This window comes from Talpa europaea (genome assembly GCF_964194135.1).
Source record: "Talpa europaea genome assembly, chromosome: 3".
NCBI classification, from domain to species: domain Eukaryota; kingdom Metazoa; phylum Chordata; class Mammalia; order Eulipotyphla; family Talpidae; genus Talpa; species Talpa europaea.
In genome coordinates this window covers 79,501,081-79,527,788 of record NC_140069.1, presented here as the reverse complement: position 1 = coordinate 79,527,788, position 26,708 = coordinate 79,501,081, and the positions used below count along the sequence as shown (strand labels likewise).

At 36.9% G+C, this 26,708-nt stretch overlaps 1 protein-coding gene across 2 annotated transcripts in view; it reads right to left on the bottom strand.

Annotated features, from left to right (window-relative positions):
• Window positions 1–25,750, bottom strand: part of AKAP9 (A-kinase anchoring protein 9) — a gene marked incomplete at both ends in the record, with an annotated part of 150,113 nt that extends 124,363 nt beyond the window's left edge. For both annotated transcript variants that reach the window (XM_084230039.1, XM_084230040.1), the window contains 3 exons: window positions 6,140–6,184; window positions 9,994–10,248; window positions 25,703–25,750. In XM_084230039.1, the coding sequence (XP_084086165.1) occupies window positions 6,140–6,184; window positions 9,994–10,248; window positions 25,703–25,750 (348 nt within the window). The remainder of the gene's footprint in view (window positions 1–6,139; window positions 6,185–9,993; window positions 10,249–25,702) is intronic.
• Between the last annotated feature and the right edge of the window lie 958 nt (window positions 25,751–26,708).

Sequence of the window (26,708 nt, the reverse complement as noted above, 5' to 3'; positions counted from 1 at the left end):
GTATATACACAATGAAACAATACTCAGTGATCCAAAAAGATAAACTAATAACATTTGCAACAAATGTTTGTAGATGGAAGGGATTATGCTTAGTGAGATAAGCCAGAAGGAGAAAGGTAAGTATCAGATGGTTCAACTTATATGCGAAATATAGAGAGGCCAAGCAAAGGATCAAGAAGACAAAACTGGCAAGCTGACTCAGATCTGAGGTATACAACAGGGAAGGGGGAGGGAGAGATGTTGAAAAAGGGGAGGGAAGAGCACAAGGGACTGTGCTGATGGATCACAGTCACTATGGTAGTTGGAGAGTTATGGGACTACACCTGAAGGGAGAAATCAAACACAGTCCAAAATTAACAAGGACATAAAAAATAAATATTAAAAATAAAACAATTATTAAAAAATAAGAAAAATAATTAAGGCATTACAAAAAGAGAAATGCAGCATTTTCATATCTAAGTCCAAAATTAAAGTCACATGAAAGGATACTCTGATTTGCAAGTTGTGATTTTAAATTGAGATACTTGCCATAGAAGCAACTTTATATAGGCTAAATCAGGTACCAATTTATTTTTTAATTATTAGTTAATTATTTTTCTAACCACATTTTACTATGTTCCCAGTTTATAAAAACATTAAACTTTTGAACTGTCAAATTACTTCCATTAGCAACCCCAAACAGTAATATGCTCATTTAAGAAGCTGTCTTTGCGCATTAAAACCTAAATAAATTTAAACTTACAGAATACACTGAGGTAAGGGCTAAACTATTCAGAGTAAGGAACAGTTTCTTATGTTCTAAAATTCTGACCCAAAGAAATGACAACCACATCTAATGGAGTAAAAACAAAGATAAAATGACATCTATTTATTACTAACACATAAAGAGGTATTTCTTACAGTGGCCAATGCCTACCTTCACTTTCATCACCTAAAATAAAATTAACTATTAGAATGTTAATTCCAATAAGATAATTTATATAATTAACTAGAACTCAAGCATTTGTAAAAAGCCTAACTCAAAATGAAATAGCCTGTATTACGAAATATTTACTATTATATATGGATAGCCAGTAACAATCATGTATCCTGGGAAAACATTATCAGATGCTTTCCTAGAAATTAAAACTCAAACAAACTTAAAAACTCAGTCAACAATCCAAGAAAAGATATATCAGAAAAACTTATTTTTTTATATTTTCTAGGTCATTTGTAGATCACGATGTTCTCTTATATTTATAAAAATATAAAGCATGAAGTGAGCAGGAAAGCGCATGCTGAGCAAGGCTGGGGCACGCCACGCACATCCATTTCGGAACTGGGTAGAGACAGGGAGGGCTCAGTGGCCCAATGCAATAGACAAATTAGAAAACAAGCAACAGGGAGAAGGAAAAATACAAATAGCCAAGCAAGCCCTCAGGGGAAGGACACACAACAAAAAGAAAATCAGCCACCAGAATTCAACAACAATGACATGGAAGAACTTCTCTACCTGCCAGATAGAGAATTTAAAATGGTCATGATTAAAAAACATAATGAAGGGCCTCCCTGGTGGCGCAGTGAGTTGAATGCAGCACTATGAAGCTGTCCACAGCCTCTGCAGCGCAGGTTTGATTCCCAGCCGGCCAGAGAGATACCCACATGGCACGGCAGACCTCTCCTGTCTCTCCTGCTGCTCCCTTCAGCAGTGCTTTTGGTCCATCTGCCTGTTCTGCTCCCCGCTCTGTCTCTGGTGAATCTTCTCACCCTCCCGCGCCTCTGACCTGTACCCCGGCTCTTGTATGAATAGATAAATCTTTAAAAAACACACACACACAAAAATAAAGAAGACAAGAAGGAAAAGAATATGAGAAATATAATTAATGAACTGAAGAATGAAATTGAGTCCTTAAAGAAGGAAATGAAGGAAATGCAGCAGATTAAAAGATTAATGGAGGAGCTAAAGAACTCTGAGGAAAGCAATGAAAACAGAATTGATGAAACGGAAGAAAGAACCATGAACCAGCACTCTCAAAGATAGAGATATAAACAGAACCAAAAGAAAAAAGAGAGAGAGAAGTACGAAGGAAAAAGAATGAAGAAACACCTCAAGAACTATTTGACGTTGGCGCGGGCCATGCTACTCATGCCGTATGACAAAGGTCCGGGCATGGGGAAGATTTCTGAAAAGTCAGAAAACTCGATAGCTGGCTCCTGTTGCTTCCTTTCATTTGGTTGTTGCAGTTATCAAAACCATAGAAATTTTCTATAAGCTTTAGAATAACACAATAAATGAGTGTTGGCATCAATGCCAGTTTTGGTAATGCACACCTCAGTAGTTTGAAAAAATGTACCTTCCAACATGATTGATAATGAAACGGTTTCCAATAATTCTCCACGTCCTCCAATCTGTAATTCAGTTACCATAGTAACATTGACTTTTGTAACAAACCACACTTGATAGAACTGATGGAACTGAGCCCGGCAAAAGTCTCCCACCAGAGAAGGCCCTGAGGCGCCCCAGGAGGCAAAATGGTCCAAGAAAAACACACCACATACTGTTCCCATGGCACCGGGACTCCTTGGTTCTATATAGAAAATAGGAGGCCGTACTCAATTTTACAATGCCCACTTAGCCTTGTTTTAGTTACCTAGATTGACTGCTTGAATCACGTTGTGTGTAGCACCTGTTTCTATTTTTTGAATAACATATATCACCTAGGAAAATGTGTAATGTAACCAAGCAACCAAGTTAATCATATACTGGGAAAATTAAGAAAGGGCTGGACACTGATTGATAATCAAAAAGTAAGTTCTAAAACAATGTAAAAAGTGAAATCACATGACTGCATGATGTAATGATCACATAAAGAATTTCTGATGTATAAAGGCCTGCTGAGACCCTCCTCAGGAGGAGATACTTGCACCCTATCAAGTGTCTGTGTCTCCTTATTCCCCCTCCTTCATCCCTCTACTTCGCCTAGTGCCGTCTCGTCTTTACGGAAACCCAGCCCTGGTAGGAGGTGGACTCTGGCATGACATCATGAGGAAAGGAAATATAAGAGTTATAGAAATCCCAGAAGGTGAGGAGAGAGACCAAAGAACCAAAAAAGGAGATAACTGAAGAGAACTTCCCAAGCATGAAGAAGGAAATGAAAACAAATACAGGAAGCTAGAAGAACACCAAATTGGGACTCCCTGGTGGTGCAGGGGTTAAAGACAGTGCTATCAAGCTATCACCAGTCACTGCAGCACAAGTTGGATTCCCCAGTCATCCAGGGAGCAACCCACATGGCACAGCAGACCTCTCCTATCTCACCTGCTGCTCCCCTCAGCAGTGTATTTCAGTCAATCTACACGTTCTGTTCCCCACTCTGTCTCTGGCGAATCCTCTCACACATCCCCCCTCTCCGTACCTCTGGCCTGTACCCCAGCTCTTGTATGCATAAATAAATAAATCTTAAAAATGAAAAAAGAACACCAAAATACTACAATGAAAAGGAAACTACAGCAAGACACAAAATAGTAAAACTTCCAAGAGTCCAAGCCAAGGAAAAAAATAATAAAGCCGATGAAGGGGAAGAAACAGATAACCTATAAAGGAAAACTAATTGGGCTGACATCAGACTTCTCCTAAGAAACACTATAGGCAAGAAGAGAATGAAGTGACATATTCAACAAACTCCAAGTCAACAAATGCCAACTAAGAAAACTTTACCCCTACAAATGAAGAAATACTTTACCCCTCTATGAAGAAAAAATAAGGACCTTCTCAGACAAACAGAATCTCCAGAAATTCATTATTACTAAACCCCCACTCTCCAAAAAGTACTACAAGAAGTACTACAAAAGCCAAAACCAACAGAGGAAGGAATAAGAACAGAATAAGGCAAGGAATAAAATCATAAAAAGACAAACAAAAGGGCAAGTACAGATGTCACATATCAATATTAACTCCAAATATAAATGGCCTAAACTCATCAATAAAAAGACAAAGCAAAATCCATCCTTCTGCTGTCTCCAGGAAGCACATTTAACTACAAATGATAAACACAGACTGAAAGTAAAAGTTTGGAAAACAATACTACAAGCAAATGGACCAAAAAAGAAGGCAGGAACAGCCATACTTATATCAGACAAAACAGACTTCAAACTAAAAAAAGTAAAAAGACACATAGATGGACTCTATGTTATGATTAAGCAGACAGTACATTAGGAAGCTTTAACACTCATCAACATGTACTCACCAAATGAAAGAGCAACAAAATGTATAAGAAAATTATTATCAGCTCTGAAAAGACATTAGAGAAAATACATATATAGTAGGAGACTTCAACACTCCACTCTACCAATGGGCAAATCAATGAGACAAAAAATAAACAAGGACACTAGAGCCCTAAATAAAGACCTAGACTGCATGGGCTTAACACATTTGTATAGGACACTGCACCCCCAAAAATCTGAGTACACATTTTTCTCACGTGCGCACGGGTCATTCTCCAGAATTGATCACATACTGGGCCATAAGAAAAACATCAACAGATACATTAAGATCAAAATCATTCCAACTACCTTCTCTGATCATAAAGGCATCAAACTAGAAATAAACCATGAAAAGTAAGCAAGGAACCTTCCCACTTCATGGAGATTGAAATTCACACTAATGGAAGACCATTGGATTAAAGAGATCAAAGAAGAAATTTAAAAAAAAAATTTGAGTCAAACAACGAGGACACCACTTTCAAGAATGTATGGGACACAGTAAAAGCAGTAAAAGATGAAAGTATACAGCAATACAGGCTCACATCAAGAAACAAGAAAGAACTCAAGAAACAACATAATCTCCCATCTCAAAGAACTAGAAAATGAACAACAACAACAAAAAGCCCAAAAACCAGTAGAAGGAAATAATAAAAATCAAACCTGGAATAAACAAAACAGAATTAAAAAAAAAAAAACAAAAAACTATCCAAAAGAAAAACGAAGCCAAAAGTGGACTCTTCAAAAAAATAAACAGAACAGGCAAACTTCTAGCCAGGCTGGCAATGAAAAAACGGGAGAAAACACAAACAAACAGGATCATAAACAAAAGAGGAGAAATTACAATAGGCTCAGTAGAATCAAAAGGATTATCAGAGATTACTATGAACATTTACATGCAAACAAATTCAACAATCTTGAAGAGATAGGCAAATTCCTAGAACGATATGATCATCCAAAGCTAGATAAAGAAGAAATAGAGCAACTCAAAAGACAAATTAAAGCAATGAAACTGAAACAGTAATCAAAACATTCCCCAAAAACAAAGGTCCAGGACCAGACAATGTCACAAACGAATTCTACCAAATGTTCAGGAATGAACTAGAGCCTATCCTACACAAACTCTTTCAAAAAACTGAGAAAGAAGGAATACTGCCAAATACATTCTTTGATGCCAACATTACACTAATACCAAAACCAAACAAAGACAACACAAAAAACTACGGGCCAATTTCCTTAATGAACACTGATGCAAAAATCCTCAATAAAATCCTTGCCAACAGAATCCAATGATGCATCAAAAGGATAATTCAACACGATCAAGTGGGATTTAGTCCAGAGGCACAAGGATGGTTCAATATTGGAAACCAATTAAAGCAATCCAACACATCAACAAAAAGAAAAATTAAAGCCATATGCTCATAGCAATAGATGTTGAGAAAGCATCTGACAAATTTCAACATTTGTTTACGATGAAGGCTGTCCAAATTCTCGGGATACAAGGAACATACCTTAACATGATAAAAAACCAAATATGATGAACCCACAGACAATATTATTCTCAATGGTGAAAAGCTAAAGCCTTTTCTTTAAGATCAGGAACAAGACAAGGATGTCTACTCTTGCCACTGCTTTTCAATATAGTACTAGAAGTCCCAGCCAGAGCAATAAGACAAGAGAAAGACACACAAGGAATCCAATTAGGGAAAGAAGAAGTAAAACTATTACTAGGGGAGGGAGAGGATTAACCAGGGAGGGAGGAGCACAAGGGACTATGTATGATGACAGTTCAAGGAAAAAGAAAAAAGAAAAAAAAAGCATGTGAGTTTCAAGAAGTGAAATACTAATAACAGTTTCATGAATAATATAAAATGTTAATCATAATATTATTTATTCTTACCTCTGAACTATAATCATCTGCTGTTGTTGAAATTTCACTTTCCGGCTAAAACCAAAGTAAAAACAATTACATTAAGCCCTTCTGTTTTTTCTTTAAATATTGTACTTTACTACTTCCTAAATACTATTTTTAACTAAGTCATTTCATTGGAACTATGTAATAAAACATACACAGAAAATTATCACTAAATGCTTTAAGAAATTACTCAAATCTTTAAAAATTTCACTTTATTACTCACAATGGCTTAATAATGCATTTAAAATGTATCACTAATACATTTTAATATAATACATTTTAATATAATACATTTTAAAGTAAATATAAAAATTTTAATATACATTTAAATATAAATATAAAAGTATCAAGAATTACTTTCACACAGGGTCTTACACTCACTACAAATCATTTGTAGGACAAAAGCACCAAATATATCATCATTCTAATTCTTATATCTCATTTTTTTCTAAATCTTTATTTAAAATGACAATGCATTACATGTTAACATAAAATTAATATTTTAATGAAAAATACCTGTATTTTCCAAAGTGAAACTGCATATTTAAGGTTTTATACAACATGATGATTGATAATACTGTCGAGCCAATTAATGTATCTTTTTCTTACACTTACCATTTTTGTTATACTATTTTTTATGAAGGTAACAACAGGTTAACAACACTATGTATGATTCAAAATAGAGGATTCCACCTCTTCAAACGCATGCTATTACATCACGCCCACCATATACCCATGGTCCTTTACCATAGTCCACTGTGCCCACTTCCCCCCCTTCCTCTCCAATTTCCTTTGGATCTCTTTGAAATAAAACAAAGTCCTAAAATGTTAGTCAAAAAAATTCAATTTCTTTAAATTTAAAGACTAACCATCAAATCTTGATACTAGAAAATATTAACTTGAAGACAAACAATTCTTGTTATTAGCATCTTCGCAGCTTACAAAGCACTTTCAAAGACATTGTTCTTACATCCTTACCTCCCTAGGATTTGGTATGAAGTGAGTGGCTTTTTAAGTTCAATTTAGAAGGGCTGGGAAGAGTCAACAAGGAAACCTAAATTTCCACTGCTTTCACTGTTCACCCTAAGAATCTTGGTTCATAAGTGAGAAAAGAAATAGATATTTTACCTTTTCAGTCAACAATTATGAGCCATCCACTGTCTCCTTTCTCATCTATAACTTAGGGAAATTTTATTCATATTCAAGATCAAGTTCTAAGTCTATCTTCTCCATGACACTAGGAACAGAAATAAGCTAGCACTCATTCTAAAATTCTGTAGAAGTGATTCCTGACTCATGTTACTCTTTTTTTTTTTAATTAAATCTTTTCTTTTTTAAAGATTTATTTATTTATACAAGCACTGGGTACAGTCAGAAGCGCGGGAGGGTGAGAGAATTCACCAGAGGCAGAGAGGAGAGCAGAGCAGGCAGAAGGACTGAAGTACACTGCTGAGGGAAGCAGCAGGCATCAGGAGAGGTCTGTGCGCCATGTGGGACCCTCGCCTTGCGGCCGGGGATCGAACCCGCGCTGCAGGGCTTCACAGCCCAGAGCTCAACCACTGCACCACTGGGGAGGCCCCTCATGTTACTCTTTTTAAATTTAAAATAAAATATTTTCATGACAGAAGTCATCACAGCTCATCAAGTTATTCCTTTTAAATAGATATTGATTTAAATGTACTGTGTACTGGGCCTCCCTGGTGGCCCAAGGGGTTAAGATGCAACCTGTGAAGCAAACCGCAGCCACTGCAAGCACGAGTTCGGTCCTCCGCCAGGGAGCAACCCACATGGTGCAGCAGACCTCTCCTGACTCGCCCACTGTTCCCCTCTGCAGTGTATTTCAGAAGATCTGCCTGTTCTGTTCCCCACTGGTGAATCCCCTCACACCCCCCACCCCCGCACCTCTGGCCTGTACCCCAGCTCTTGTATGCATAAAAATAAAATAAATCTTAAAAAAAAAAGTACTGTGTAGTAGGGCTAAAATAGTAAGCAAAACATTCTTTGCACTAATAACGCTAAAATTTTATAGTGAAGAGTCTAAATCATTTGTTATGCTGAAAAACAAATCATCTTCAAACCAAATCAAGCACCAGTGTTGTCATATCATATTATTTAAAAGGTCCAGATTTCAACAAAAAATTATAACAGACACAAAAGAAAAAGGAAAGTATGACCTATACACAAGGAAAATAACAGTCAGTAGAAACTGTTGCTAAGGAAACACAGATACTGGACTTATTAAAGACTTTAATTATTTTAAATATGGTCAAATAACTGAGGAAAATAATGTCTAAAAAAGTAAACTGTATGAATGATGCTTCACCAAATAGAGAGTATCATTAAAAGAGAGATAACTTATAAAAGAACCAGAGTTAAAAGTAAAATAAATGAAATGAAAAAATTAATAGAGGGGTTTAACACTTCTTAAGGAGGAATAAGAAAGAACCCACAAACTTCAGTATAGTTCAATTGTAATTATCCAGTCTGAGGAAAGGGGAAAAAAATTAAAATGAACAGAGTATCAGGAACCTGTGAACAGTATCAAACATAATAAGATATGTTTAATGGGAGATATGGAAAGAGAACATAGAAAGGGAAAGGATATTTGAAGTATTTATGGTCAAATCTTCCCAAATTTTATGAAAAACATTAATCTAGATATCCAAGATGCTCAATAAACTCTAAACAGGATGTAAAGATCTCATATGTTAGAGATTTTCTTTTACTGTAAAAGATCTTATATGTTAGAGAGCAAATCTCTATTAACAGCCTGGACTCTGGAATAAATGTCAAATTCCTGTAGACAAATCGTTCTGTGTTTACATAAATTACTAGGGCATAATCCAAACTACAATCATCATTGGCCTTGTCTAACACTCTTCCTCCTAAGCATCCCATCATTCTGTATTCATGATCTTAGTTGGGGGATCCACCATCCCAATTCATTCTTTATTCTTCCCTCATCTCCTAAATCTAGAAAATTATATCATTAAGAAGAAGAAAAGAAGTTAATTGAGAACTTTCGATGAACCAAGTATAAGCTCTAGCCCCTCACCATTACCACCACCTAATCCCCATTATTCTGTGATTCACTTTAAACCACATATTGGTTCATCACAGAGGTTCTCTTTTCTACTTTTTTGCTTATAGCTGAATATAATTTACACTTCAAGGCTCAGTTCTGTTATATCTTCTAAGAAACTTTTCCTAAACACAAAGGCTGATTGGGGCATTCCCCTTTATTCTAGGGCACCTTGCACATATTACTAGATGGCTCTAATCAGAGTACATGGCTTATTTTACATCTGGCTCCCACAGTAGACTTAGTTTCCTAAAAGGTAGACTCACATTCACCCATGTATCTTTTTTTTTTTTTAATAGAGGCATGTTTTATTTATTTATTTGTTTGTTTGTTTTTGTTTATACATGCACTGGGTACAGTCAGAAGCACGGGAGGGTGAGAGAATTCACCAGAGCCAGAGCGGGGAGCAGAGCAGGCAGAAGGACCGAAGTACACTGCTGAGGGGAGCAGCGGGCAGCAGGAGAGGTCTGTGCGCCATGTGGGACCCTCCTCCGGTGGCCGGGGAGCAGCTGGGGATCGAACCGGCGCCTCCGAGGCCGCGGGCAGCTTCACAACCCAGCGCTCAACCGCTGCGCCACCGGGGAGGCCCCTCACCCATGTATCTTTAATGGTCAATCCATGCTGTATAACAGTTATTCAATACTTGTTTATTGACTCAAGCTCACAAAAAGGTAAGCACAAGGTGCTAATGAGTAGTACCACTGCAACAACTTTCTACTTAGAATACTCCTGTCTAAAAATCTGGAAGAATACTTACTTCAACAGTGATTTCGTCATGTTTGACAATTTCTCCAGTGTGTAGAGTTTTCATTACTGTGGATTCAGCAGATAAGGTTGATCCCACTTTCTGAGAACTATTTACACATATATCATCACTCTGTGAGTGCTCAATATTCAAAGCAGGATCTGAGGATACATCATGCTTACTGCTTGAAGTTTTCCTCTTTTTTTTCTGCTTCTTAGAAAGATTCTGACCATCAGATTGAGCTTTCCTTTGCCGAAACTGAGCGAGCTACAAGAAAAAATAATGTCATTACTATGAAAGACAATTTTACTCTATTATCACTGAAAAAAGGCAGCTAGGCGTGACTTCCTATAAAAGAGTAAATCATCACTACGATGATAAAATAAAAGGCAACTGTTACAGTCTTAATATGGAGGTAACTACTAAATTGCAAAGAAACTAGGCATTTCTGAAAGAATATTATGTAAACATTGAGAACTGAAAAATGCCATACCTACTAAATAAAATTAGTCCAAAATTAGATAGATTAAGGGAAACCTGCCCTCTCATTTACTGTTTGGTGATAGTGTAACCTCTGGATGTAAAATTATACAAAAATATAGGAGCTCTAAATGCATTTGCTCTTTGAGATTTCTGGGACTGCTACTAATTTATGCTGAATATAACTGGTCCATGCGAGAAGATTTAGCTATAAAAAGATCACTGCAGGCTTGCTTAGAATGGGGGAAATACAGAAATAATTCAAATTTCAAACAATAGTGTTTCCCAGTTCTTTATCATTTGCATACCATATTTGAGATTTTTGTCATACCCTACTACCACCTATACTTATCATTTACTTAATAGGTTTTAACTATTCGAATATACAAAAAGGAGATTTTCTATCTCTGGCACAGAAGCTAATTTCTGGTAAAATAAAAGTAAGCAAACATGAATACAATAAAAAATTAAACTAGGGCGTCCCTGGTGGCGCAAGGGGTTAAGCACCACCCTATAAAGCAATTTGCAGCCTCTGCAGCACGAGTTCGAGCCCCAGATGGTCAGGGAGCAACCCACATGGCACAGCAGACCTCTCCTGACTCTCCCGCTGCTCCCCTCAGCAGTGTACTTCAGTCAATCTGCCTGTTCTCTTCCCCACTCTGTCTCCGGTGAATCCTCTCACCCCCTGCACCTCTGGCCTGTACGCCAGCTCTTGTATGCATAAATAAATGTTTAAAAAAATTAAACTATATCAAAATTTTAGATATTCTTGCAGGAGGCTAATAAAAATTAGGCAAGTAATAGTGGGGCAATAAGGATATGTGAGCATGAAACAGGATTCTAGCTTGTAGCAGATGGATTTAAACCTAGAAAAATTGGGGGTCTCCCTGGTGCCCTAGGGTTTTAGATTCAGCACTACTACCATTATGGCCCACCTCTGGGATCCCATCCCACCACTTGGATCCCCAGCCAGGCAGATACCCACATGGCGCAGCAGATATCGCCTGTTTCACCCGTTGCTCCCCTTAGCAGTATATTTCTGTAGCTCTGCCTGTTCTGCTCTCCACTCTGTCTCTAGTGAATCCTCTCAGTCCCCACCTCACTGCATCTCTGGCCTACAACCCAGTTCCTCTATGCAAAAATAAATAAAATCTTTAAACAAAACAAAATTGCATTTCATTAAAAAAATAAACCTAGAAAAATAACAATTTTCTTAAAACATGATCCAACTTATTGAATACTGGATTAATATATTTAAAATGTCTGACCACCATCTAAAATCAGAATTATATATTATACTTTGAACAACACTGGATTAACTAAAAATATTAATGGAAATAATTAATATTAAAAATATTAACAGAGACCATTACTAACATTTGACAGTAGTAGGCATTAAAATCTTGTATATAATCTTTAACAAGAAAATTATGCTGTTTTTTTTAACAAAAGTAGGCCTCAGGCTCACAGCCTTTGACAATTATATCTAGCTTGAATTTTAACATTATACACATAAGCATAGAAAAATTCTGGAAAAATATAACCATAACTTTGAGCTATCCCTGGATTTGAGATTAGGTATTTTTCCTCATGCTCATTTGAAGTGCCTTTTTATGCAATAAATTTTCTAAATTTTATATGAAGCCTCTAAGTAACCTGATTCCTAAATTTATTTATTTTTTATTTATACAAGAAATGGGGTACAGGCCAGAGGCGCGGAAGGGTGAGAGAATTCACCAAAGACAGAGCTGGGAGCAGAACAGGCAGACGGACTGAAGACACTGCTGAGGGGAGCAGTGGGTGAGGCAGGAGAGATCTGTGGTGCCCTGTGGGTTGTACTCTGGCTGGCCAGGAATCAAACGTGCGCTGCAGAGGCTACAGACAGCTGCATAGCTCTGCGCTCAACCTGCTGTGCCACCACAGCGCTGCGCTCAACCTGCTGAGCCACCAGGGAGGCCCTGATTCCTAAATTTAATTTGAGCTCCTGAATCATTCTAGGAGAGAAATAAAAGCATAAAACAGGTATTAGCTGCCTTTTACCTTAAGACGAGGAAATATACCAGTATCTTTATTATCTAACTATTAATTAGACCAATTATAAAGATAGCTAGCACATTTTTTGATAGAAGTATTAAAGCAATCTTAATATTGCTGTTATCACTAACCATTAAAATATGTGATAAATACCAGAATCTGTAGAAGATACAACATATTTTATACTTTGTCTGCTGTAGATGAAAAAAGATATGTACTACTAATTCATAAAAACATCTAATTCATAAACTACAAATATCTACTCATGACCTTCTATAGAATATAAAAACATAGTACTTTTAATTTTCCTCTCAGTTATTTAGCAACTAGCCAATTATTCTACCTCATGTCTGCTTAAGAAACAGATGTAAGACCAGTTGCCTCTTCTTGTTCACTGCTAAGCTGTTTGGAATGCATTTTAAACTACTTTGGAGGAAAGCAAATTCATTCTTAAAAATAAACCAACTGAAATACTATTATATATTATCTGTAAATAGAATCAAAAGTCTAGGTACAACATTTTAAAAAGATTGCTCAGAAAAAATGTATATATGAGAAAAACATAATGACATTCTTGATATTTATATTCAACTTCAGAAACTTCTTAAAATTACATGTTAGAAAATATATTCAGAGAGAAGATACTAGGACAGAGATGAAGGCTTCATTTAAAATTCCAACTCTGTAAGTTATGTGTAACTTGTACTTAATATTTATTCCTATGCACAAATATATAACAAAGGAAAAACTATAAAGCTTTGCATAAGAATGATTTAAAAATAAATTCTCTGCTTAAGACAATGGTATCCACTACCATATGAACCCAAATGAAAATGTTAATAATACAAAGTAGAATTTTTCTAACATTTAGATTGAATCACTTCTAAGCACATAAAATTGCCAAGACACTGTTTAGGCCTATCATACTGATTACAAAGTCATTATTTTCTCAGAATAATCAACAGGGAAGTAAATTCTCTAAGAATAAGGTAAACTCCATGATGGTAAGGATTTATGATCACTGTTATATAGTAAAAGTCTAAAACAATTCTCAATAAACACATGTTGAGTGAAAAAAAGATAATTTCTATTTTACAGAAAAGTCACCAATAAGCAATCACTTTAAGCACTGTTCCACAAAACCTGAGAACTAAGATGATAAAATAGGTATATCTAATTCTGCTATTTTATTAAAAAAAAACTCCATAATCTTAAAATTAGCAACTAAATGAGTTAAGCCATAGAACAATCCATTTCAACATAATGTCTCTCCTCCACCAAGCCAAAATCAAAACCAAAAAAGACAAAATCAAACTGTCAGAAAATAATGCCCACAGTAGCTTTTTAGTATGAATTCTTTTGTAAAAACGTGACAAGGTACATGATCATATCATAAGTCTGCCTTCTTGTAGTTATCTTAAGGTATTTTTATTTTAAGTTTGAAAAAGGGGCAAGCTATCAGAGCTGCCCAAAAAAAAAAAAAAAAAAAAAAAACCCACAAAGTTACTCAATTAGCTAATCATTGGATATTGAAATGATACACTTTAAGTTACTGGGAAAACATTTATTCTAAAACATGTTGAAAATTCAGACTAGAACCATCTGTGTTTGTCATTTGGAAGCCAATTATAAAAATGTTAACATATGTAGTAGTTACAAGATTTACTGGAATGATATGATGCCGTATACACTTGTCTTTCAAGATTAATTTAAATCTCAAGCAAATGTCTTAACCTGACCAGAATGTAAATAAAAATGACTGATAATTTACTCCTTAAACTCAATATTTACAACTTTATAAGTGTTCATTATCAATAAAACAAGGAAAATTTTAAACGCTGCATGAAAACATGCCAAGTTTTTACAATACTACTTCAAAAACACTACTAATTGGAATCTGTTTTGTTTCTTGAGTATTCACTGAGTGTTTACTATGTGCCAGGCACTGTGCTAGTCATGAGTCAAAATATATGGTACTAATAGTACGATCTTTTAGTCTAGCATAGTCTATCATTTCACTGAGTTGTGAGAAACGAATAATAATGTACAGTTTCATAAACTCAGTAGTCTCATATATCTTTAAGGAGGTGGTACAAAAACCTCTCCAGTCCTGATTTTCTCAAAGAAGGCTTTTTTGTAAAAGGTGTGGTTGTATCTGTGAAGGGCATTAGTAATTAGCACATGGCAGGTAGTACACAATTCATTTTTTTTTAAAGATTTATTTATTTATACAAGCACTGGGTACAGTCAGAAGGGCGAGAGGGTGAGAGAATTCACCAGAGCCAGAGTGGGGAACAGAACAGGCAGACTGACGAAAAACACTGCTGAGGGGAGCAGCAGGCGCAGCAGAAGAGGTCTGTGCGCCATGTGGGACCCTCACCAGTGGCCGGGGATCGAACTGGCACTGCAGAGGCTGTGGGCAGCCTTGCAGCCCAGCGCTCAACCGCTGCGCCACCAGGGAAGGCCCACACAATTCATTTATTTTACAAATATTTACTGACTGCTTATGTGTCCAGTCTGTGCTAGAGGTAGGACAGATAGTGATGAATCAAACAGGTACAAATCTTAACTCCTGTGAACTGTAATCCAGGTAGGAAATACAAATTAAATACAGATAAGCAGAAATACTTTGAAAACAATGTACTAGAGAAAGCCTACCACAGAAAGACTTAATTTGAATGGGCATGTGGAGAGAGGTCAGTAAATACCTCATTGGGTAAAGAATGTGAAACTACATTTGAAGACAAATTAAGTTATTTGCCCAAGATCATAATCAGTAAATGGCTAAATAGAATAAGAACATCTACCTCCAAATCTAATATTCTTTCCATTATATCAATTTGTGCTACATGCATTCTGAGCTCTGTCTTTTACTTTAGAACACTAACTTATAAAGGAATGAACAAAGTTCTTTTTTAATAGGATCATAAACCACTCCCCATACACACGGCAACACATTCAGTCCAAAGAGAATGTGATAAAATGTTTAAAAAATTTTCTCTAGTTGCTTAGGTTTTCAAAAACAGCTTTTAAGTTATTTTTAATATATTCAGCCGTAGAAAATTTAAGAAATCCTAATTAATTCTAATGATGGTGATTATTTGCACTTGTCAGTACTGCCTTTCAAACCTCTTTAATATTCCTTAACAAATGCTGCACAAGAATGCTGTACAAACTATTACAACAAAACTACAGAGGCTTAACTATGGAAACAAAAAGAAGATTGCAGCAGTTGACTCAAAGACAATTTGTATGGAGAGCTGAAGTAGGGCAACTGAAAGCAAAGAAGACAAAAGCAACATTTTAAGAATGCTCTGAAGCATATTTTCCAACAATATCACTAAGACAAACTAAGAAAAAACAGTGCCAAATAGATCCAAGGTAATCAGGAAGGGAAAAGACCATAGGACTAGACATTATTACACCACTGGTCTTATTTATATCCTATAACTCGCTTAATGCAGATTTTTTCTTTAAGGTTTTGGAACACCTTCATGTCGAAGAAGAAAACAGATTTTGCAGGCTAAGAAGTCATTTTAATTCTGCATATTTTAACACATTTTCATTGCTTGGCACACAGCAGACACAAATATTTGTTGAATGAAAATGTTTAAAAAACAATATGGATTACATACAATAGAGTATTGTGATATTGGGTCTACACAGACTCTAACAAGCTAGCTATATGATACTGGACAAGCCATTTAGCTTGAATATAATTCAGTTTCTTCAACTAAATAATGAAGAGGTAGTAGATCAGATCTTTTGCTTTCTACTAGCCTTTTTGGAGAATTGTTTTCTTAGCTATTCTCTTTCCTCTCACCTCTTCCCTATTCTCATTTAATTTTATGGACAAAAAACTAGAATTCTGCATTATAAAATGTTTCTTGACTGTTGCTGAGAAGGCAAATTAATAAACAGTATCTATTACTAAGTGATCCCAAATGAAAAAATATAATAAAAAGTAGAATGATTATAGTGTTTAGACAAATGACATCTAAGGACATAAACTTATCAAAATATTCTAAAAGTCTCATATTACTGATTATGTGAAGTCAAATTATTTCAAAATAAATAACTAGAAGGTAATATCCAGGAGTACAGGGATTTTAAATTAAAATCAAAGCCTTCATTATACTCTAAAGCCTAGAATATCTGTACATAGGATCCCAATAAACATTTGTTTGAGTAAAATAAAGAATTTGTTTTTTAAAGAAAAGAGGCACCACTAGCAATAATTTTAGGCATTATTCCTCAGAAATTCAGGATTATCTTCAGTTTCTTAAAACAAACAAATAAAACAATAAACCGACATTACAAGCATAATAATGTAACATTATGTAGCAATCAAAAATGTTTCCAAAAACATCTTGATGTGGGGAAAATGTTCTTAACATAAAGTCAGGTTAAAAAAAGGGTCAACATTCATAGATCTGAGGTTTTCAGATGGGAAATAAATGGGGGCCTGGGGGGGAGAACACAATGCACTAAGAAGATTATTATAGTTGTTTCATCAGTGGGAATGTTACAGGGCAAGCCCACTCTAAAACGGGCTGCCTGACTGTGGGTCCTCACCCGCCTGCTTCAGGAAGACTACAGTGACCACATCTGAGAGAGGAAATCCTATTTTGTCAAAACACTAGTAAGGATATAAAACGATGACACTTCAATAAAACAAAATTTTTAAAAAGGTCAAAATTACATATAGACTATGGTTCAAGTTAGTTTAAAAATAAATTTATGCACAGAAACCAAGAAAAAATTTTAAATTACTGATAAAGAATTACTTATATCTCATTTCACACTTTGAATTTTTTTAAAAAATGTATTATTCTCAAGTCATATAAAATTCCAAATTGTTACCTTCTGATTTTCTCAAATTCTCTTATAGAAATTGCTACTGGTTTTAGTGGAGAAGTGTGAATTCTTTTGTTAAAGGGAAATTGCTAAGTAGAAATGCTCAGACAAGCATTTTCACTACAAAAGGAATTTATGCAAATTACAACTAAATATTAGCTTGGCAAATATAAACTTTAATAAAAATATTTCCAGTATTTTAAGTTGCCTGTGAATCGAAGTTTCTGTAACTTATTTTGTATATAAATTCCCAGCAGATATTTGATAATATAGTTATTACACCCTTTCTGATATCTTGCCATTTATTTATTTGAGTAAAAAAAAAATCAACAAATACATGCACAATCAACAGACTAACGGTGGTGTAATAATTAACTAAGATCATTACCCTACACCTACACCAATCCCCTACATCTACCTCTCACATCTTTATCCATCAAATTTCATTCTTTTTTTTTTTTTTAAGATGTATTTATACAAGAACCTGGGTACAGGCCAGAGGCACGGGAAGGTGAGAGAATTCACCAGAGACAGAGCAGGGAGCAGAACAGGCAGACAGACCGAAGACACTGCTGAGGGGAGCAGCGGGTGAGACAGGAGAGGTCTGCGGCGCCATATGGGTTGCGCCCTGGCTGCCCGGCATTTGAACTCGCGCTGCAGAGGCTGCAGACAGCTTCATAGAGCCATGCTCAACCCGTTGTGCCACCAGGGAGGTCCCAGTCAAATTTTATTCTTAATAAATATGGAAGACTAATATTTTTAGTTGTAATTGGTCCCTGTTCCTATCTTCCCCTGGAAATCAGTAAAGCAATGTCAACTTAAATAAAAGTGAGATCCTTGAGGAATAAACACAGCCTAATTACAGAGTTCACAATTAATGGTCCTTAGCACACAACATGGCACTACATATGTAGTGCGTTCAGTATCAAAGAGAAGGAAAGAGATTCTTAATTTTATACCTTGTTAGTTTTTCAGAGATCTCTAAGCCAGAGAACCTATTCAATCAATATAATTTATAAGATCAAATTTTTATAGAATTTGAAGAATACACTTCAGTATAGTTCTTACTAGTTAATGTAACTTTGAGGACTTTGAGGAATGATCTCTTAAAAGAAAAAAAAAATGTTGGGGGCCTCCCTGGTGGCACAAGGGGTTAAGCACCGCATTAAAACAATCCGCAGCCTCTGAAGCACGAGTTCGATCCCCAGCCGACCGGGGAGCTTCCCACATGGCGCAGCAGACTTCTCCTGTCTCGCCTGCTGCTCCTTCCAGCAGTCTACTTCAGTCAGTCTGCCTGTTCTGTTCCCCACTCTGTCTCTGGTGAATCCTCTTGGCCCCTGCATCTCTGAACTGTACCCCAGTTCTTGTATGCATAAATAAATAAATCTTAAAAGGAAAAAGAAAAAAAAATGTTAAGACAGAGAAACTTTTAGGCCAAATAAAAGTCTTAGTGAACAGCAAATCACAGTAAGATTCATAACTGTAATGGCAACTGAAAAATACTATGATGCTTATGAATAAAGAAAATAAAGGAGTTTTTCGTAATACAAAAGAATCTACAGATTTACATAAATATTCTAGGCAAAACTATTTTGGGTACAGTGTTAAATTTATGAATTGCATTCAATCTATGTACTAATCAACCCAAGTTTTATACAGCATACTTATATTAGCATTAAGTCCTAAATTATATTTTGGTGATCATTACGACATAAAAACTAGAAGTTTAAGGGAAGTCAATATAACAACAAAAATATCTTACTGGTGAAATAGCTGTACAGATCTAGTGTGTGCACTTATGACAATGACAAAACTTTTTGGTACTAAAGAAGACTAGGTTATTTTTTTCACACCGTGAAAATGTAATGACCAAGCCCAAAACACAACAGGTGCCTGCCAGACCAACTGCATGGACTTGGAAAACAGCTGGTCAAAGAATGAAATAACTCACTGGCCTACATAGAAATCAAACTTTAGCATCATGCTCTGATGAACTCACCAGGAACCAATTATACAAAGTAACACTTTAAATTTTGACAGAACCCAAAAGGCTAGAAAAACAAGACAGAAGTAATCCTCCTGGAGACATATGTGTCTGTTTGCCCCTTCTCATGCCTGCATAAACACAGGTTCTCATACTCTTCTATATGGAGACAATGTATACACAAATATAATAAATACTACTTAATATATACTAGCAATTGCTATTGATCAAATTAAACAAATGAACAAAGGACCTGAATGGGCAATCTCCAAAGACAGAAAAATGGCCACCAAGCATGAAAAGATGGACAACACCCTTAGTCACTAGGAAATTATAAATCAAAACCACAATGAGGTATTATCTCCCATCATTCAAAAAAAAAAAAAAGGAAGAAAAGTATTAGTGAGAAAATAGAGAAATTTGAAACTTCAGACATTGCTGGTGGGAATAAATGGTATAGTAACTATCCATAAACAGTTTGGTGATTTCTCAAAAATAACAAATTACCATATGAACCAACAATTCTGCTTGTAGGCACATTATCTAGGAGTAATAAAAAAGGTACTCAAATACCTTTATAACGAATGCTCATAGCAGCACTATTTATAATGGTCAAAAGATGAGGACAACTCAAATGCCATTACTGAGTAAACAAAATATGGCATATACATACAATGCAATCTTAGTCAGCTAGAAAATGGAGTACTGATAATATTTGATATGGATGAACCCCAAAAACATTATGCTTCATAAAAGATGCACAGGGCCAGATATTACATGATTGCCATTTATATGAAATTTGTAGAATAGGTAAACCCACAGAAACATAATGCAGATTGGTGGCTGCTAGGAAAGAGGAGGAAATAAAGAATACTGTTATCTGCTTTATGGGTATAGGGTTTTATTCTTCAATGATAAATTTTTTTAGAACCGGGTAGAAGCAATAGTTGAACAACAATGTGAATGTACTAAATACCACTGAATTGTTTTTAATATGGTTAACTTTTGTTATGTGATTTTCATCTCAATTAAAAAAAAAAAAAACCACCACCACAGCTTCTTTATATTTAGCACCAGAAGAACTGTAAAAGCGCTCAATAATTATCTCATTTATTTCTCTAAGTATATGGTGAGATTCATGTACTGTGACAGAATTATTCCCCTAGACAATATGACACAAGAATTTGTGATAATTTTAGGAACACCCTGGTGGCACAAGGGCTTAAGATGCAGCACTATGAGACTATCTGCGGTCACTGAAGCGCGAGTTCGATCCAGGCCAGGGAGTTGACCCTGGCTCAGCAGACCTCTTATGTCTCCCCTGCTCCTCCCCTCAGCAATGTATTTCAATCAATCCACCTGTTCTGTTTCCCACTCTGTCTCTGGTAATCCTCTCATCCCCACACCTCTGGCCTGTACCTCAGTTCTTGTATGCATAAATAAATCTTTAAAAAAATAGAATTTGTGATCATTTAAATAATGCTTACTAAGTAAAAGCCCATAGCTACAGTTGTAGGCGTTCAAAAATGTTGAACAAACAGGCAAATAAATGCCTTCAAAGTCCTAGTGCATTTTTCTACTAAGTCACAGCAGTAATATAAATTCTTACTCTCTTACACCACCCCAGATGCAACCTTTATAAAGAAACTTCAAAAGTTCTGTAGTTTTCCAAATTTAAGTTTTTAAAAGAATGCTAACCAATGAAATAGCCTAATTTCATATTCTGTGGAATCTTACTGAGGGATAAATATAATGCTCTTTATCACTTAATGTTTAACAACTAACCAAGAGAAACTCTTCCATATTAGAAAAAAATTCCCTTACATATAAATTATCAGTAGCCTATAATAAAAATTTTGCAGCATAGTTTAGCTTTTGCTATAAACTTTATTATATAAAAAATAAGGTGTTTTTGTTTGAAAATAACTTGTCATATTCCAGTCACTTGGATATATCTTATCTTCTTCACTTCCTATTTTCAATGTGAGCATTCAACTTTCAGTTTCACTAAGACACCACAGACCTCCTTGAAAAGTCTCTCTTGTGGGATCTGCTGGTTCTTTTATCCCAACCACATCTATATCCCTGTTTCTGGTATTTCATGGATTCACCTTAGAAACCTTTCTTCAATATACACTTTGAGAAGTCTGTTCTGCCCAATCTTTCCTCTATATTATCTCTTACCTTTTATATCTAAAAGTCATGTTTTGTCCTGTTTTTTTCAACTAAGTCTAAGGTCATGAAACAGTTTTCAGTCATAGGCAATGCTGCACTGTTGCAATAAATAGTGATGAAGGTATCAAACTGCTGTATCCATGCTAAGCAAACTAAGTAAGCTATGTCACATGAGAATAAAAAACCAGAAGGCTGAAAGGAAACAAGAATGGATAACAACTTTCTTAGTGATGGAGAAGCATATTTGAAATATACAAAGAACAATTTTGCACCATAACTAACTTTGCCTATCAGAGTGCAAACAACAATGGAAAGATCCTACTACCAGTAACTATATATAGTTTTCACAGCATTGTCCCTTTTTGGCATACAATTGGCACTGTTTTTTAAAATGAAAGTCTGTTAAACAGAAATCATATAATTACTAGTTACTGAATACAACAAGCAAAATTTTAAACAATTATTCAACAAATAATGCCAATTATATAAAACACTAAATAGTGCAAACTTTTGGTGCTAATGAATTCTTCTACAATAGAACACTGAAAAGCATACCTACTATGAGATCTATAAATGTCCAATAATACAGAATCCCAAGTATAGAATACAAGCAGCAATGGAACAAGAGTTTCCATTCTAAGCTTACACTAAAGTTAGGAGCTTTAGAAAATGTGGTTATTCTGTGCCTCATGTGCTGTTCTGTATAATGATCATGCCATATAACATATTCTTAAGCAAACTACATTTGATAAGCTTTTACTGTTTTTAAAAATAGCATTTAAAAGGCCTCCCCAGTGGCGCAGCGGTTGAGCGCTGGGTTGCGAAGCTGCCAGCAGTCTCTGCAGCGCCGGTTCGATCCCCGGCTGCTCCCCGGCCACCAGAGGAGGGTCCCACATGGCACACAGACCTCTCCTGCCGCCCGCTGCTCCCCTCAGCAGTGTACTTCGGTCCTTCTGCCTGCTCTGCTCTGGCTCTGGTGAATTCTCTCACCCTCCCGCGCTTCTGATTGTACCCAGTACTTGTATAAATAAATAAAAATAAATCTTTAAAAAAGATAGTATTTAAACATTTTTCACTCATCATAAATTATTAAAAAGAATCTGGAAAATATTAAAGGTGTAAAGAAAATTAAAATTGCTTGTAATCCACTAAGAAGAAACAACCACCATTTACATCTTTGTGCATGTTTTTCCAGGTACCTTTATACAAAAATATATATTACTTTTTCTGTAACTTAGTGCCATCCCTATTATTTGGGAGTATTCCACACACACAAAAATTTTTTTTTAAAATTTATTTATTCATTTACACAAGAACCGGGGTACAGGCCAGATGTGCAGGAGGGTGAGAGATTCATCAGAGACAGAGCGTGGAACAGAACAAACACACTGTTGAGGGGAGCAGTGGGCGAGACAGGAGAGATCTGCTGCGCCATGTGGGACCCTTGCTGGGCAGCCAGGATCGAACCCACGCTGCAGAGGCTGCTGACAGCTTCACAGCGTGGCACTCAACCACCTGCGCCACCAGGGGAGCCTCAACCACAAAAAATTTTTTGTGGAATTATTTTAATGGCTCCATGTGCCAAAACTTATTCCCATATCATTGCAGACCTGGGTTGGTTTAAAACATTTTTCAAAGCATGTTATAGTGTATACATAATAATCCACTGAAAATTCTAAGATCTAGACATAGACAGGAAAATTTTCAATGAAATAGCTGAGCAAACAACAACGAAAAAAATTTTAAGTTGTGGTTCTTAAAACTAGATTATCAAATACAATATTTAAGTTCAATGATCAAATATTTGGAGAATCAAGTATCTGGGTAAGTTTTAGAAATAATAATTTAAGTGATTTTTGATGCCAGGAGTAAGAACCTTTCAATAAAGAGATTCTAGATTACTGTTATTAAATTACAACCATATTAGTAAAGGAGCACCTATTAACAACTCAGTCATTATGTTCATTTACTCATTAAGGAAATAACTATTGAGTACCTAGTATTTGATAGACATTATGCTAGGCTGCATGAGTATCAGGATTAAGAGCCTTCTTTGTAAAATAGTCTCCAAAATGAGGTAAGAGCATTTAATACATTTTTACAAAAGAAAAAATTCACTCAGAAGCCCACTGTACCTCTGCTGCCATTGCACTTATTACCCAGTGTTTGTCTCTCTCGCTAAACTGAGCAACTTGAGAACAAAGACTGTCACTATCGTTTTATTTCCAGCTCCTGGTATAAAAGAGGAGTTCAATTTAGGTTTGCTGAGTGACTCTACATTTACAATCCAACATTTTTAAGTCTAAAAGCATTTTTAAGTCTAAAAGCATATATAAATAAAATAATTCAAAAACTATTTTTTGATGATGCTGTTTTCATTGTATTTTCCATGTTCTTAATAGTCTTCACAATCTTAATGGCTTATAGTCCATGGGGCTTATATGGTCTAGAAAATGATCCTCCTTATATTGGCTTTGCAGTTTGTTTCATATTTTATAGCTAATTTTTCACCAAATACACCTTGCCTTACTGTAAGAAGGTAATCTTTTACAATAAAAGTGAATGCTATAAGAAAAGGATTTTTACCTCATTGGTAGAATTTTGAAAAACAAAAAATATACATACACACAAAGAAACTAGGATACTACTTTGCCTAATTCAAGCAATTTAAATAAATCCTCTATTATGATATGCATTGCCCAAAGTAAACTATACATTGTGGGAATATATGTTTAAGATAGATACTTCTGTGAGCAGGCAGTAAAAATTCTGAGGTAAAAGACAAAATGTCTAATTAGGTCTTCAACGCTTTTGAAAGAGGTTCACACTTTACCATCCTTTTCTTGGATTCATAGAGTGGCTCAGACCCTCGGGTTGCAAAAATACAAGCAATTTTTGGGCTTCTGAAAATGCCTTGACTCTTCCTCCACTTACAGATTCTAAATCTACTTGCAATCATACAAGCACTTAAACTTTGTTCTCAGATAGAAGAAGCTAATGGGAAAACCAGCTATATTTTAGATCTGAGGTTAGTTTATAAGCATATTCATTTAAGAAACTTGCATGGAATGTCTATTACTGCATCTCTAAAATGGCCCTTCAGTGATTTCTGAAACCACTGATCCAGTCTCCTTTGTTTGCTTATTTGCAGGGAAAAGAAAAGAGGATGAACAGTTACTATATTATAAATTTAATTGTGGTTCAAGTAAGACTGCTAACAATTATCTTTAATAAGCGCATGTAACCTATAAGAGATAATTTCATTATTGAGAAGAGGGCCTTTGAGGTCAGTCAAAAGATATGTTCAAATATGCAATTTTTAAAAGAACAGTTATTTTATCCATGTCCAATTTCTCATGAAGCCTAGTGAATGAGACCAGTGTATAATTTTGCACTGTTTTATAGGTTTTTCATATACGCGCATAAAACAGGGACTCACGGGAGACATATGTAACAATTAAATTATTTAAAGCAGGAATTCTATAGGTGTGGTTTGGAATGTGGAACCTTTCATCTCCAGAAGTTCCACTTCCAGAATTAACATAACTCACAGTAAAAAAAAAAAAAAAAAACGCAAGCCAGGACAAAGACCTCCAAACACAAACATACAAAGCCACGCGTCTATAAACGCCCCTACAGCGAAGTTCACAGTTGGCACTTGTGGCACACTCAAGCCACTGCTGAAGCAGCTGTCACAGGCCAATCACACACACCCAACCGTGCCAGCGTGCCACCTAAGAAAGCCAAGCTGATTAGCGTACAAATCCCCCACTGAATAAAGACAAGCCCAAATCCCCACCCTGAAAGGCACAAAGCTTGCACTACCCAGTGAACTCCCTTAAAAGTGAAAGGTTGAGATTTTAAAACAGTAAATGCCAGCTTACAGCAAAACGGTAAAGAGGTTTTATTTGGGCATTCACGAGAGAAAGCCACGCCACTCAATCCTCAGCTGCTAGGAAGTATCAGCGGCTGGATAGTGTCTCCAGGTTTTTTGAACTGGGAGCTTTTTCAATTGGAAAAGGGGGAGAAGGGGGCAAGGCGAGAAAGGGGCGAGGGGGACGCACAAGCCCTGCAGCACTCCCTCCGAAGCAGCGCAGCCCGGCCTCTGCGATCGCCACTTCCCAGGCCCCCTTCCACCCTTTCCCAGGCACCGGCTCCCACCGCGGGCCCGACAGCCTCAGACTTTCTTACCTTGGCTTTGCCGGCCTCCAGCTTCTTCCGTCTCTCCTCGTCCTCCATGGCCTCTGCGGGGCAGGCTGGGAGAAGACAGGGAGGGAGTCGGGTAGAGAAAGGAAACGGCGGTTCAGACGGAGGTGGGACCGCAAGCTGCACGGCCCAAAGCGCGGGGCCCGGCCCGGCGCTCCCCCCGCCCGGAGTGGAACCAGTCTGGGAGCTCACTGGCGGGCGGCCCTCGGCCTCACGGGCAGCGCCGTCACTCCTGCCGCCATCTTCGTCTCCACGTAAACACACGGCGGGGCGGGGGGTGGGGGCACGTCAGTCCGCGCAGCCGCCGCGATCCCGCTGCGCCGGGCAGGTGCGCGCCGCCCCGCCCCCGCCCTTCTAGCCGCCCGCCCCCCCCCCCCCCGCCCCAAGGGGAGACACGGCGGGATCTGGGTCCCTGCTCCCACAGAAGAAAAAGTGGGGGAGGGGAGCATCCTTTCCCGGGGACGAACGCGCCCCAGGTAGCGGCCTGGCTGAGCAGGTGAAGGAAAGGGTGTGCCAGGGGCACCCAGTCGGGTCCCCACCCACCGTCTTAGGGGCTCAGTGATTACTTTTAAAATACTCACTTTTTAAAAATACATATATTACAAAAATAACCAGTCTAACGGTGAAAGCGGTAAACAATGAAAAGCCCCAAAGAAAAAGATAGGCTGGGGTTGGGGGCGTGGCAGAGGACACTCCAGACGTCAGTGTTTTGCCTTAAATCGACTCCTCGACCGCAGTAACCGGGAGAGCCTCCAGCCGCGCTCCTGACTTCCTGCAGCGAAAGTCCCTCCCACGTCTCCACAATGATCGGCCCAATCTCGGGTTCATCGTCAAGGCCCGCTTCACAAGCCACGCAGCCTCCAAATATCAAGTTTTTCTAATTTCTTTGTTCCCTCAACCGCAACTGGGAGTATGTAGTCATAATTAACCAATTATGTCCTCAGAGCTTCCGCTTAGGAGTATGGTGTCTTGAAAGGAGCATAGAGAACCT